At 41.1% G+C, this 15,341-nt stretch overlaps 1 protein-coding gene across 2 annotated transcripts in view; it reads right to left on the reverse strand.

Moving 5' to 3' along the window:
• The window catches only part of GHITM (growth hormone inducible transmembrane protein), a 296,117-nt gene that overhangs the window by 246,889 nt on the left and 33,887 nt on the right, over positions 1-15,341 (reverse strand). For both annotated transcript variants that reach the window (XM_078643354.1, XM_078643353.1), the window contains exon 3: positions 14,289-14,391. In XM_078643354.1, coding sequence (XP_078499480.1) covers positions 14,289-14,391 — 103 coding nt within the window. The remainder of the gene's footprint in view (positions 1-14,288; positions 14,392-15,341) is intronic.

Below are 15,341 nucleotides of genomic sequence, written 5' to 3' on the forward strand. Positions count from 1 at the left end.
CTTGGTCTCTCACCCGACCCTAGTTGTGTTAAAGGTCTAGGTACTCATTGGCGGCTTCGGTGGGCGTATGAGGGCTGTGGAGGTGATGGGAGGGTGGCAGATCCTGATATACCGTGACTATTGTTGCTGTGGTGGGTTTTGGGGAAAGCATTTTTGATGGTTGACTGGGCAGGTTTGAATGAAAGATATAAGCAGACGCTCAAACTCCCTTTAAACTATGGGTTACAAATGACGAGGGCCCATTGCAATGAGGGATATCTGTACCACTGCTCAAAGCTACTAGTTGGGATGAGCGAAATGAGGGATTTGCTAGCAACAAATACAACGTCAAAGAAAAACTTCAAATCCCAGAATGCAACGTGTTGCTGCCTAACAAGTCTTTCTCAAATGTATAAACCACATGCAGTGCATGTTCAAGTCAATGTCTAACACACCTCCTCACAGAAAGCTAAGCCTTTTACCATAGTATAGATTTTTTGTTCTAATTTTCAAAAAGTGCTTTTTCCCTGCCGTGTTAGTTTACATTTGCCTCTTTGTTTTTCTGCAAAATTGATATTTTCAAACTGCTGTTTCTTTCTACCCATGACTGTATGTACCTCCTTGTTTTTCACAGAGACTGTATTAAGTCTCACCACCCATACATCTCAGTGGTTAACCAGAATGTGCTTAGGAAACAGTTTAATCTGCTCTGCGGTTTTAAACTGTGCTCGGAAATTATATGCAGCACTTGTTTTTTGACTTGAAAAGGGATGTTTAAATGCGTTAAAGCAGTATTTCTGTGGCTTCAAAATTGTCCCTTACCTGAAAAGTAGAATCTGGAAATTAGGAGGTGTGGATTGGGCCGGTCTGTATCCAAGGAGATTCCGGTAAAAGGAGCACCTCCCTGCCACAGGAGTTTGGGGTTAAGGTCAGTTGGCTCTTATATCTGTTTTTTGTGGGTCGGTGCATGTGTTGCTGTGATTGGTTGCTAGGACAAGTACTTCCATAGGATTATGGGCCTAGGATTTGAGTGCTGATTGGCTGTTTGGGCTAGGGTTCCGATTGGCTACTAGGGCTAGGGTTTTTATATTGGGCCTAGGGATTAGGGCTTTGGTTTTTATTGGCTACTAGAGCTAGAGCTGTGATTGGTTAATAGGTCCAGGTATCCCATTGGCTCTAGGGTTCTGATTGATTACGGTTGCATTGGCCAATAGGGCAAATTTAAGCATAGGGCACAGGGAGTCAAGGCTAAGAGCAGAGAGGACAAAGACAGCTGCCTGTTTGTGACTGTACGGATCAGGCCTAGGGCCAGAGATGCTGCCCAATTTTCACTTACGAGCTACCACCTTAAGCCCGCCAACATCCAAACACAACATCACCAAAAGCATTCTACTCGTGCACCACAAACTAACTTCATAAAGATTTCAGTGTTTGCTGAACCACAACACAACCACTACAAAACCCCACACCTGCACACAGTTCTACCCAAACTACAACACTATGGCATCTGCATTCACACACACAACGCAATTATGTCCTATACCACAAGACACATTCACACATCAACACCACATCAAAAAGCCACATTGTATAAAACTTGTAATGCATCCAGACACACACTCTTTTCTAACATCAGCTCTATCTTCAACTTGCTCCTAAAACATCCCCTTTTATCATGACAAACCCTGTACTCAGCCTTCCATAACAACATCTACCAACAGCCGCCGCCTCTTTTTACCAATTACACACAACCATACAGTTCTTTGCACGCCACCCAACCACGCACATTACCCATTCAAATAATCAAATCAAACACAAACACGCATAACTCTTGTCCATCCCCTCTTTCGCACCACATTCTCCTCTCCAAAACATATCACCACCCCTGTACTGTTCAAATACCACTGAAATACTGCACATACAAATCTTCAGACAACCACTACATCAATATATCCTCTTACTACTCCACAAAAACAAACAAATCTCAATACATTATATTCCTTACACATATATTCCCTTACTATGTAATCATGTATTTATATATTTTAATATTTTAGCCCTATTGTACCAAAAATAAGTACTCTCCCGAAAGCTTTACTCTGTCCTACCATCACCCTATACCTCTATCAATTTATCCTCCATCTTCATTTTCTCTCATCCCAAACCCTTTCTACTACTGTGATCTACAAAATAACCAAATAACCCTTCGTAGACTCCTCTACACCTCCTGGCTCACCCCAAACATCAGTTTACTACTGTGATCACCCAAACAAGCCTACTAAATTCTTTATCATGTTATCTCTCCTCTGACTCATTGCAAACCTTATTTTTCTTCTCCGATTCTCTTTCTCCCTATTCCCCTCCTACAGGCTCTTCCCTCCTACATCTCGCCTTTACTCATCCCAGACCTCAACTTACTACTATGATCTCCCAATTAGTACTTTTGGTTTTCTTCCCTCTTCTTTTCCTCCATTACTCTATTCAATCCAACTAACAGACTCACATGTTCTCTGCTCAAATTAACTTCTACCTCCCTACACTAATACTATACTCTTATTTCCCTATACTAATCCACCATTAACCCTTTTGGGTTCCAGAGTAGCGTACTACTCGCCAAAAATGCGCTTCAACGCCTCGTCAGGGTTTGTAAGCACTACATAACACTATATAAATAGAATTACAATTGCATTAGTTTGTCTGGAGCCAGGGCAGTGAAGGCAGAAAACCTAAGCACTTTTAAGGGAAACATCTTGAAGCATCTCCCATTTAAAAGGAGGCACTAGGTATAAATATTAGACCTCAGACGTCAGCTCTTCTCTACACTCCTGGATCTGTGGATCCTTCAGAAGGAGATCTGCGGTGCTGCTTTGCTGCCAGAAGGACTGCCACTCTTGTGCCCTGCTATTCTGCTGCCGGCTTGCTGAGAAGGAAGATCGGACTTGCACCCTTCATTCCAGGGTAACGTGACTCCAAGGATCAGACAGCTCCCTGCAACTGCCCAGCTGGCCTGCTGCTTGGACTTGTAACTGGACATGCAACTGGACTTACATAGTTCCCTGCTGGTCTCTGCTCAAGGAAGTTCCTGACCCCCCTGTGGTGTCCCTCAGGTCCTGGATCCTTGGTGTGGGTCAGTTGGGCTCCTCTGATGTTTTTGGGCACTTCAAGAACGGGCAGTTTGTGCCAAGAGTTTACCCTACCTACGCACTAGCCGGCAACACAAAGTTCCGGTGAACCAACTCTTTGCGCTACAGCATCAACTACCACGAAGACCACCAATGCAAAGCTCCAGCCCCAGACAGGACCTTCGTGCTACAGCAACAACCATCGGCGGTTGCCTGTCGGCTCTTTGCACTAATTTTACGGACACCTGTTATACTCTCCCTAGCACTGGACCGAGAAGGTAACTCCTTCAGCCGGCCTAACCTGGTCCCTGTATCCTAACAGCTAACCATCGCATTCGGCCTGAACTTGTTATTTTTCTCCGGGTCTCAAACGACAAGATAGTTGAGAGTGTCACTCTGGCACTATTTTCACTTAAATCTTTAAAAATTCTTACCTCTGATTCTACGGATTTTATTTTTGCCGTTGGTGTCAATTTATTAAATTTAGTTCTACATTTCTAAATTGGTGTGGGATTTTTCTAATGCGTTTTCACTTTATTAATGTTTGAAGTGCTGAATAAATACTTTACACATTGCCTCCAAGTTAAGCCTCACCGGTCTGTGCCAAACTAACAGCGGGTTGAGCACAGGTTAATTTGTGGTTTACTTGTGACTTCACCATGATACAAACAGTGGTTTCTGCTTGAGAAGGGTTTCACCCCCCCCACCTCAACCAGTAACCCAATTTCTTAAAATAGCACTTACTACCCCCAACTAGGAGTTGTAGCACTTTTAGGTGAGTATCATGCTACTCTGGAACCCAAAGGTAGAATAGTTGTAGATTAGTAGAAGGAAATATAAATTGGTATTGGGAGTGGTAAGCATGCGAGTCTGATGTTTGGATGCAGAAAGGACTGATAGGGGAGGGAAGAGTTCGGAAAGGTTTACTTGGGAGTTCATAGTAGTGAAAGCGGTTTGAGGTGAGGTAGGGGATATTTTGGAAGAGGAATAGGATGAGTCAGAGTGGTGGCTTGGTGGGGTGGATTAGCGAACTTTTTTCTCTCTGCATTGGGAGTAAATTATAAATATGTAGATACATAACCACACATAAGAGATATACATACATACACATTTTAACATAAGCATATGGAAAATATAAGCTTTTAGAAAATAATCAGGAGACATAAAATTTTACTAAATTAAGTCCCATATGTACATGCATGAATATTTACAAACTCAGGCTTTCCATTTTTGCTATAAATTAACCTTATTTTATTTGCTATGATTTTTTTAAATGTATTTTTAGTCAATTTATACTTGTCCCAATATTTCAATATTGAAGCACTTAGACACAATTGCTATAATCAAATTTACACTAGTGACAGATGTGTTATTATAGGATAATTAAACCCATAAGCATATACGCATTAACTTATATGTTATTGAAGTATGGATATACATACATATGGACAGAATGAAAAAGTTATACATATACGTATGGATATTATATTTTTATTTTCTTATTTATGCCATTTGAAGATATATTTATTTTCATTCATCTAGTAAGCATAAAAACATATATAGAGATCTATACCAGTATCTTTTTCATTCACTAGTATTTGTTATTATTTAATTCATTTTGTATTCATGCATTTATGATTTTTTTAAAGTAATATCTGTATGGAATAGTAAACAATTTACACATACTTTCTGTAGAATTATGTTTATATGTTGTGAAATGAGTGATCAAAATTGAGACCTATGCATGCAGTGAAATACTTATATGCCATTTAGGTAATGACCTATATACATATGTTACACATAAATTGAAGGTGCGTATATGCGTATATATATATATATATATATATATATATATATATATATATATATATATATTTTTTTTTTTTTCCTACAAAGGCCAAAAGCATTTCGAAGGCGCACACACAGCAGTGGAAAGACCGAGGTTTTTAATCCCAGGCTTTAAATCATTTCAGAAAACAGGCATCTTTCACTTCAGAAAGCAGTTCATTGCCGACGCGTTTCAGGACAACAGTCCTTTCTTCATGGGCAGGTTTCAAGTTCACACACAGATGGCTCCAATCAGCATATTTAAATACATGCACCAACTCCCAGTGAGTAACGCGCAGTGCAGTCGTTTAGTACTGTGCATGTTGGGACATCGAGTCCCGATTGGAGTGTACATAATCCTTTGGTAAGTTCCATGTGTCTTGCAATTAAAACCAAAATATTTCACCCTCCAGTGGGCTCTGAAGTGTCATGCCGGCTAATTAAATCCCCACCGCTGTACTGGTCGCAGCTTCGGCATAGTTCCATCTCGCCGCGCAGCCTCTCCTTCCCTTCCCTTTGTGGAGACGGTGCAGCCTTCCACGGCACGGCAGCCGTGTGATTATTTTCCTACAAAGGCCAAAAGCATTTCGAAGGTGCACACACAGCAGTGGAAAGACCGAGGTTTTTAATCCCAGGCTTTAAATCATTTCAGAAAACAGGCATCTTTCACTTCAGAAAGCAGTTCATTGCCGACGCGTTTCAGGACAACAGTCCTTTCTTCATGGGCAGGTTTCAAGTTCACACGCAGATGGCTCCAATCAGCATATTTAAATACATGCACCAACTCCCAGTGAGTAACGCGCAGTGCAGTCGTTTAGTACTGTGCATGTTGGGACATCGAGTCCCGATTGGAGTGTACATAATCCTTTGGTAAGTTCCATGTGTCTTGCAATTAAAACCAAAATATTTCACCCTCCAGTGGGCTCTGAAGTGTCATGCCGGCTAATTAAATCCCCACCGCTGTACTGGTCGCAGCTTCGGCATAGTTCCATCTCGCCGCGCAGCCTCTCCTTCCCTTCCCTTTGTGGAGACGGTGCAGCCTTCCCCGGCACGGCAGCCGTGTGATTATTTTCCTACAAAGGTCAAAAGCATTTCGAAGGCGCACACACAGCAGTGGAAAGACCGAGGTTTTTAATCCCAGGCTTTAAATCATTTCAGAAAACAGGCATCTTTCACTTCAGAAAGCAGTTCATTGCCGACGCGTTTCAGGACAACAGTCCTTTCTTCATGGGCAGGTTTCAAGTTCACACACAGATGGCTCCAATCAGCATATTTAAATACATGCACCAACTCCCAGTGAGTAACGCGCAGTGCAGTCGTTTAGTACTGTGCATGTTGGGACATCGAGTCCTCGGTCTTTCCACTGCTGTGTGTGCGCCTTCGAAATGCTTTTGGCCTTTGTAGGAAAATATATATATATATATATATATATATATAGTCATAAGTAATAGGTGATTTGTTCAAAAAAATGCACATATCTGAATACGTACATAGAATACATATCCCGTATGTTAATTTCTACAAAAAAGCTATACAGGTTTACACTGGGCAAAGATCTGACTTTGTCAACATTGGTGTAATTCTGTTATGTTTGCTGTAGCTTTGTCTAAACTTCCTATGGGAAATTGCAAGGGGAAAAAACATTTTGAGACCCACGGGCTTCCTTTTCTTGGCCCCTGCTTAACAGCCTAATTTTCAGCCCCCGTTTAACAGATCACTCCGAAACTTTCCAAGATTCCAAGCAGGAGCGGAGGTGGCTGAACAATTTTTGGTAAGGTTATATAAAGTGAAAAATCGTCGAACGGTGCCATGTTATGAGCAAAACAAAAAAAAGGGAGGCCTCCCCCCTGGAAGATAGGGTACTAGATGGCCACATCCCTGAAAAAACAACCTCCTTGATTTATAAAAAACTAATCAACCACAAAGCCGATCCACTTGAGGAGTTGAGAGAGAGATGGGTGCAGGATGGGGTAGAGCAGGATGATGAAGATTGGCAGATAGCAGTGTCATCCCCAAAGGAAGTTGCCATCCCAGCCCGCCTGAGATTAGTCCAGCTTAAGACTCTACATAGGATCTACATCACGGGACCCCGATTGGTACGCATGGGACTGTCGGATATGGGGCTATGCAAACAACAGTGTGATCTAGCAGGTACCTTTATGCATATCATCTGGGAGTGTACACACATTACCACCTACTGGCGCAAAATACATGACACTTTACATAAGGTACTGGGGATCTCCCTGGCCCCGGAGGCGAGGAGGTGCCTCTTGAATATTTGGGAGCCCACTGACTTAAGCACTTCACAGACACAATCAATGGGCCACTCTGGGTTTCATGTTAGCCAAAAGAAACATAGCCCAGTTGTGGGGTGCGGAGCAACCTCCCACCTTGGAAGCGTGGGAAAACAATTTAGATTGGTGTATGTTCAGAGAGAAAACGACATACCTTGCAAGGGGTTGCCCTCGAAAGTGGTCGTTGGTCTGGGGGCCCTGGAATCGCTACAGAGGAGAAATTTGTACACCACCCAGACATGTTGCTCTCGATGACCCCCCCTCCCCGTGAAATTCCATTTCCTTTAATTGTATTGAGTTTCCTGTACCTGTACCCCCCCCCCCCCCCCTGTGGAATATGTAATTTTGAATGAGCCTCTGTACAATGACTCATTTGCTGAAGTTTTCTTTCAATAAAAAGAATTATTAAAAAAGTACTTGAGCAACTTGAATCACTGATATATAGCAGTTCATAATTAAGGATATTAAAATACTGCAATCTGTAAAAGAATTAAACAAGATACGGAGAAATAATATATTTTTTCTCAAAGTAAATAAATCCTGTCTTTCCAATTTAAAAAAAAAAAAAGGCTCTTCCCAAACAAACTCTGTCCTTACTAAAACTACACAGTGGTGACCACCACTGTGATATGTGAATATACAGTCAGACTTCACTAACATTTGGAAATCCTCTACTTCTGCCACAAATCACAACAGCTCTATACCCATGTAGACTGTAGTCTATCACAGATCTTTCTAGACACCAGACAGTCTACAAAAACTGGGAGTTCGCAACTGAAACAGTTGTTGGAACTGTATGCCAGCTACAGGAGACCTGGCACACGTTTGTTTAATGTAAATATGATCATCCTTCCAGAGGTGAAATATAAACATTTATACAATGGGAACTCCATACACACCTGAATCTAAATTTTACAGATATCACACCAGGACTTTTTAACGCGCATCTTCTACCACCTATGAACCAAGAGGATTTGTTACTGATAGACATTTTCTTAGCATAGGGATCACGTCTATACTATCAGATTGGAGGAACACAAATATGGGCATGGTTATGGTTCATCAGACCAGCAAACATAACCTACTCTAACCTACAAATACAACACTCACAGAGCTAAATGTAGGATAAACTAGACATTTGTCAAACAAAACAACCCCCTGGACGCTGCAGACACCAAAAAAAAACAACCCTATATGTAAAGTGAACACAAACACTTTGGTATGCTTCAGGCTTACCTCCTTCGCCTCTATTTACTTCATGCTACTCTATTATAGCAGTAATTTACCATAGGTCAAATGATGCCCGCTGGCTATTAAATCAAAGAAGGGTATATTTAACAGGGTCCATTCGCACCTCGGCCTGCACTGATCGAATGGTATATCATATGCTCTGATATACTTGCTGTACAATACTCTTGCATATATGTAACTTTTTTCTTCTTTTCCCAAACCAATTAAAAAGTCAATAAAAAAAATGTAAAAAGGAAGGAAGGGAAATGTTTAGTCAAAATTCTCATTGGGTTCAATAAGGGATGGGAAAACCAGAATATCTCACCACAGGTTTGAGAGGCTGAGCTAATGAAACGACTAGACAGTCGTAGTAGCCACAGGAGACGGAGTTGAATTTTAGGTTCTCTCATCTGGAAAGCGATAACAATAAAGTAACAAGCCTCCTCACTATCAGGATGTAATCAAAGATTAACAGTTTTGAAAGATTAAGCAGTTTGTAGTGTTTTTCTAACTACCTACAGGGGACACTTTCCCTTAGTATTTGTTACAATAGTTAGAGCTAGTCTATGCTTAAGTAAACAAACGTACGCAGAGACTTCAAAACGTCAATCTTGAGTTTAAACAACAATTGATGATCCGCTACCTAGAATGGAACCACATGCCCCATTTCCATCACGCCGTTGATTAAGTGAAATCAGCACATGTTCACCCAATGCTTAACTTACTAAAATATTTACAAGGCCCCAAAGTTTCTTTCAGGAGTCCAGGCTGAATACCAATGCTGTGCATAGATTGATTCCACTTAAATCCATTAAATCTAATCTCTATACTTAGATTCTCTTTATTTCTGTTAAGGGTTCATTTTTAAGCCCCGCTAGAGCTCTTTTATAATATTCTGCTACCTTTCTCTTCCTCTCCTCTCTTTTTCTGGATCAAAGTCCGATGATGATAAAGGAGCACTGGTGCCCACCATTGTGGCTGCTTGCACAAATTAAAAACAGCAAATCAAGATTTACAGTGTAATGTGTGCTTTTTCGCAACACATGATCTCTGGCGGTTTAGGCTGAGCCTGCAGGATTGAGGGGCTAGTGCATCAGACAATCAGACTTCCAAGAAGCCACGTCTTTGGAAGAAAAAAACTCTAATACTGGATTTAGATACATTGTATCAAAGCTATGAAATAACAAACCAATGTAATTAGTAGTATGTCATTCTTGAGAGTAGCCTGGAATTATTCAAAATACCTATATTCAGTGTAATATCGTTTCTTCACTAGCACCATTTTTTCTCAAAGACTGTTAAATGATGAATCTTGTAAGAGGGAGACTTATAATATAGCAACTGCTGGAAGAGGATAAGTGCTGCTAGAGAAATGAAGTTTTGTGGCACTATGCCAATGAGAATCTGTTGGCCCCCAACGTAATAAAAACAGTGCAGCCTACTATATCTACGTTGTACCTCCAAGAGGTTCTTTCTTAGGAGGATAATTTGCAATTTAATCTTGGTGACACTTTTAAAATAGGTTAGGTTAGTTCAGCAGGTTTTATGTCCTTACTAAGGAGGTGCTTGTGAAGCAATGTCAACACCGATCACATTACAATCTAAGCTACTGAGTCACACTTTCATTCACGTGATGGTTTAACATAAGCAACATGGAATTAGGCAACAGGAACATCAGGTATGAACTCTGCAAGTTTCAGAAGAATGGAATTGAAGAAATGTTAGCCGTGAAAACTGTTCATCAATGAATTAGTTCACAATTTATTTTTGAAGAATGGACATTGTCCTCCTAGCGTTTTGAAATCTGTACTCATAGCAACCCATGTCAAAAGTTGGAGTGGAACGATCGGAATAAAAAACCTGACTTGGATCCTGCATTTAACGGTCTCTAAAATGTAGACCTTTCTCTTTATTTAGGCACACAGGGGTGTATAGGAGTGCCTCTCCTTTTAAGCTTCTGTTTATTGAAAAAGACATAACCACCCAAAGAAAAAACATGCTCATAGCTAGAAGCTCAATAACGGTTACTTTTTTTATTTTAAGCTGGACATATGCTAAACGTCTCTACCGTTCATCTAATACAAGGGTCAAGATTAGCAAGAGTTCAGTTTATCTGCATTTAGGCCTCAACATGGAACAGTCGGTCTCAGACGTTTGAAGAGACAGCTGTCTAAACCACAGACAGGGTTGGTCAGTCATATTAGGTTTTAAAAAAAGCTTTGCAATGAAGTTAGCAATGTAGTGCCATAGCTACGACGTCCTGTAATCAATTCAGCAAATATCTTGCAGCTAATAGTATACATTTTTTTCTCTAAGTGTTGGGCAGTTAATGGTTATTGAGCAGTATATGTGGTAGGTATTTATATTTAGCACTCGTGTCCTAGGGACATAGGTGCCACTTCACTCCAAGTGGATAACCAAGTTACTAACAGAGCCCTTAACTCTCCTAGGATAAAGAGAGGGAGGAGTCGAGGCTCACACCAGGAGGATGAAAGTCAGGTAAATCAGAGTTCATATAATTACACTTAATAAGCATACTAAACACCGTAGCATTATTGGCTAAAGGCTTGAGTTAACATGGAGGAAAATGTAAGACAGTTAAAAATCGAAAAACAAAAATACAGACGGCCCAGTAATGTGCTAGGGTTCAGATACGAACCCTACCATGGTAGTAGCCTTTATGCGCTAAAAAAAAAACAACAACAAAAGAAACACACAACAACAACTAAGAACATAGGGCCTTAAGACCAATTTACGTCTATGAGCAGGAGTTTGGGTATCCTCTGCTGCCTTGGTGAGTTTTGATTCACTATACCAATAAGCACCTCTACCTCGCTAACGAGCTAATAAACTGATGGTAGAATAGAGCTGTTTGCTGAGATACACTTGGCTTCTAGTATACACACAAGAGGGGTGGAGAAGATAAAATACACAAACTAATAAAAAGTGTACAAGCACCGGCACACTTATGTGTGATGAAAAACTGCCCTCACTCTCACACAATGTGTGTGACATGCTTCATCATCGGGTCTGCTACAACGCCCGGGCGTAGCCACGCTCCGGGCGGAGCATAGGGAGGGGGAACAAAGAAGTACAAGGACAACGTGTAAAACAAGACTGAAAGTGACAACAGTGTTCACAGACAAAAACCAACAAATCACAACTGAGTACAGTGATAGACAAAAAATTTCAGTAGGGAATAGTTAAAACTGGATCCTGGAAACCAAAATAAGCTTTATTAGTAGGTCCCAAGGTCAGGATTAAAAAATGAATGGATGGTAGTGCTAGGGTAGGGTATTAGGATCGCCTAGCGCCCCTCCTTTACTGCTATAGTCAACATGTTTCGACCTCTTTTAGCCCTTGGATAATGGGTCACCTCGGCCTTCTTCAGGACGTCTTACTGTCCCAGTCTTATATAATATCCCCCTTACCTTAGTTAGGTGTTAAAGGGGCATAGGTCCTCTGAGAGGATGCAAGTTCAAAATGTTCAGACTCCTAGAATGCTTTTCTGACGTCCCTGCCCCCTAATCGCAACTTGCTTCCTGGGTCCTTTTTGGAAATCTGGGCTGCAAAATCCTCATGGTTTCCTGGGCAGCTCACTTTGTTGAGTGGCACTTAATGTGACTTCCATCAGCTGGACTTGGTAATTGTGTTTCTGATTTAAGAGCCACCTCTCTTAGCATTTTAGCTTCAGCGCTCCTCCAATTCATAATCTTTGGTCCTCACCCTTAGAGGAGGCTGGCTCCAGCCAAGGACTTTTGAAGGCTACAAAGCCAGTCTTGGCTGGTGCAAAATCTTGAAGTTCTGACTAAATACAAGTTACTGAAACAAAGGGACTAGTATTTACCCCACTATCAGAACAGCAGAAAGCTAGAACCAATCAACAGTGAGCTTGCGTTACAAACACTCTACAAATAGATAAGATGATGGTGGAGTGAGCAACTGGTATCAACAGCTAAAGGTTTTTTTTGCATTACCGCCAGATGATATACAAGCTCAGCCAGGGTCTTCAGATTAACAATCCACTGCTCAGCAAAGCATGAGAAGGTAAAAAGGGGGTAGGGAGGAGAGAAGCTGAGGGTCAATGCTGCCCAGAAATGTTTTTGGAATAGAGTCCCCAAACGGACACCCTTACAGTGTTGAAGCGTGCATCTACAAATCAGGTATGCAGATTGAGAAAGCCACAGAAGGACAAAACCAACACTAAGGGCAACCCAATATTTTGTGCAAGGAACACCATGTGCCTATCGATGATACCAATCATTACATTCACGGATAGACATGCCACAAAAATCACGGAAGGAAAGTAAACATTCTACTTATGGAGGCTGCACAGATTTAACATGAGAAGTGCTGGTAGACCAAATGGAAAAAAAAGGTTTGTACATGCCATCAGTATAGCGTTATGTAATGAGGATGTAGCCACCATAAACTAAGGATGGGGTACATTTTGTGCACACTTTATTGGAAGCAAAGCTATTTAACTTCTCCATAATAAATGAAGCACCCACACTGCACATACAATGGTCAAGTCCACTGGAGGTGGGAAAACAGATCAGAAAATAAGAACAGGGACTGGGTGGAATAGCTTTCTAGGACTATACAAAGTAGGCTGCTCTGACCAACTTAAACTACCTCCCACAAGATTCCATATGGACAGCATCACTGTTTACTAGGCATTTCAATGCACAAGTTAACATTCCCCATAGCCAAAACATACAATGTCCTCAATGCTATATTACTAATGCAACTGTGCCTGTGCTACCAGCTTGAGGGGCTGATCAAAGTCCCATTGTGAACATAGCCTATTGAGCTAAAACAAGATTCTTGGCTAGAAAAAACATAAGAAATTGTGCAAAATGTGGTCACTGACAGTTTTTGAAGCATGCAACCTTGGAATATTCAATTAAAGCCTCACGATGCAGATGACCGATGTTGCTGCGGACTAAAGAGAGAAATTATTTTTCAGGAAACTGACACCGATTAACCTCTTAATTAGACTTATCTAAATAAAATAAAATTTACTGAAAAGGCACCAAACCCATTAGGAAACTGTGTCAAACAAGGTTTTTTTCCCCTGAACTATGTACTGAGCCTCTGAGTAAAGAAGGCCTTACACCAAACCAAAGCCTTTATAATGTTATACATTTTTTTAAGCACACTGCTACCTATACAAGTGTAGTACTGATAGAAGAAAACTAATTCGGACACAATATAAGACTACTGCCCATGGAATCAGGTCTTCAAAGCTTTCCTAAAAACAAACATATCCTGCTTCCTATGTAACGTTACCAGAAGAGTGCTCCACAATCATTGTCCTAGCTATAAAATGTACCGCTATCAGTTCACACCCAGATTTAACAAGGACATAGGTGCGTTTTGAAAAACTGGAAAAGGTTATACTATACCATTCCTAACATCTTGGGTTTATTATAAAACAGGATACAAGGCCTAGCAAACATAACTAAGTCTGCACAGGAAAGCTAATAAGGCTTTTTTTCTACAAGCCAACTGGTGGGCAGGAACGCTTTGAAAATCAGACAGTAATAAAAGGGAGCTCCGTAGACCACTGCTTTGGGAAGTAGAGATGCAGGACATAGGCCTGGAGTACTGTTTGTGGGGCTACCAGTAAACGTTTATAATTTGCTTGAACGATATTGATCATTCATTAAAAAAGTTAGCAAGTACATAACCAAGGTGATTTCGGTGCTATCAAATACATGACAGTATTACCTCAAGTTATCATGAAAACAATTTCAAATTTGATACCTAGAGATATTAATATATTTAGATGCCTAGTAGGTCTACACACAGCAAAAAACTAATCATTACTCACTTTTAGCAGCTGTTTCCATAGAGGGTTCAACAGCAGCTTGTTTCAGTTCCTCACGAGCAGACTTAATACGCTTGAAACCCATTCTGGTTTTAGTTGCATAGCCCTATCAAAAAAGAAGTAATTGCATTAAATTAACAAGCACAAATATTAAAAAAGACTTTAATACATGCATAATAAATAGGTCAAAATGAAATCGCCTCATGAAATAAGATCGATAAAAGGTTTGCTGACAAGGGACTATAAAAGACCATGTGCTTTTTTTCTTAGTATTGGGTATGATGTAGCAAGGGCATAGGGACCTTGGTCCCAAACTATAGACACCACTAGAAGAAAGACTATTACTAAGAAACTTCATGGGGAAGACCTGTATACTTAGTGAGGAATCGTGCACATGAGACAAGGGTACTGGGAGGTGAGCGTTTTAAGTTAGGAATGAAGGGGACAGCAAGCGAAGATGTGTGTAAGGCCTCCAAATTTGGATGCAGGACAGGAGGAGGTTCCTGTGACATGCTCCATTTGTGGTGGAGTCAGTAACTGGGCTACTGTATGTATGAGCAACATTCTTAAATCAGATGTTCACAGTTGACTAGTCATTGGAGTTTTTCTTGCAGGTACACAATGCCTGTCAAGGCAATGAAATAAAGAAGTTTCCTACCTGTAAATACCATTCTCCAGCATTTCATATACTTCAAAGATTCAGAGTTTGAATCATCCTTTGTTGTTAGGCTGTGAATCTCACGTGATTTAGCCCATTGCATGCTCATGACGAGCTGAGCTCGTCATGAGGCACGGTGCTCCAGTGCTCATGACGAGCTGAGCTCGTCATGAGCCGTGGAACGCTCGCACGCTGGGCTAATTCCCCTGCTGTGCTGAACGTTCCACAAAAACGGGTGTGGTCATGACGAGCTCAGCTCGTCATGAGCACACGAGCACTGTGCCTCATGATGAGCTCAGCTTGTCATGAGCACCGGGGCGCTGTGCGCAGCCCACCTCCCACCAGCACAGCAGGGGAATAACCCTAGCATGCAAGGGGTTAATACTGTAGGGAACAGC

This window comes from Lissotriton helveticus, chromosome 5_1 (genome assembly GCF_964261635.1).
Source record: "Lissotriton helveticus chromosome 5_1, aLisHel1.1, whole genome shotgun sequence".
Lineage (NCBI taxonomy): Eukaryota > Metazoa > Chordata > Amphibia > Caudata > Salamandridae > Lissotriton > Lissotriton helveticus.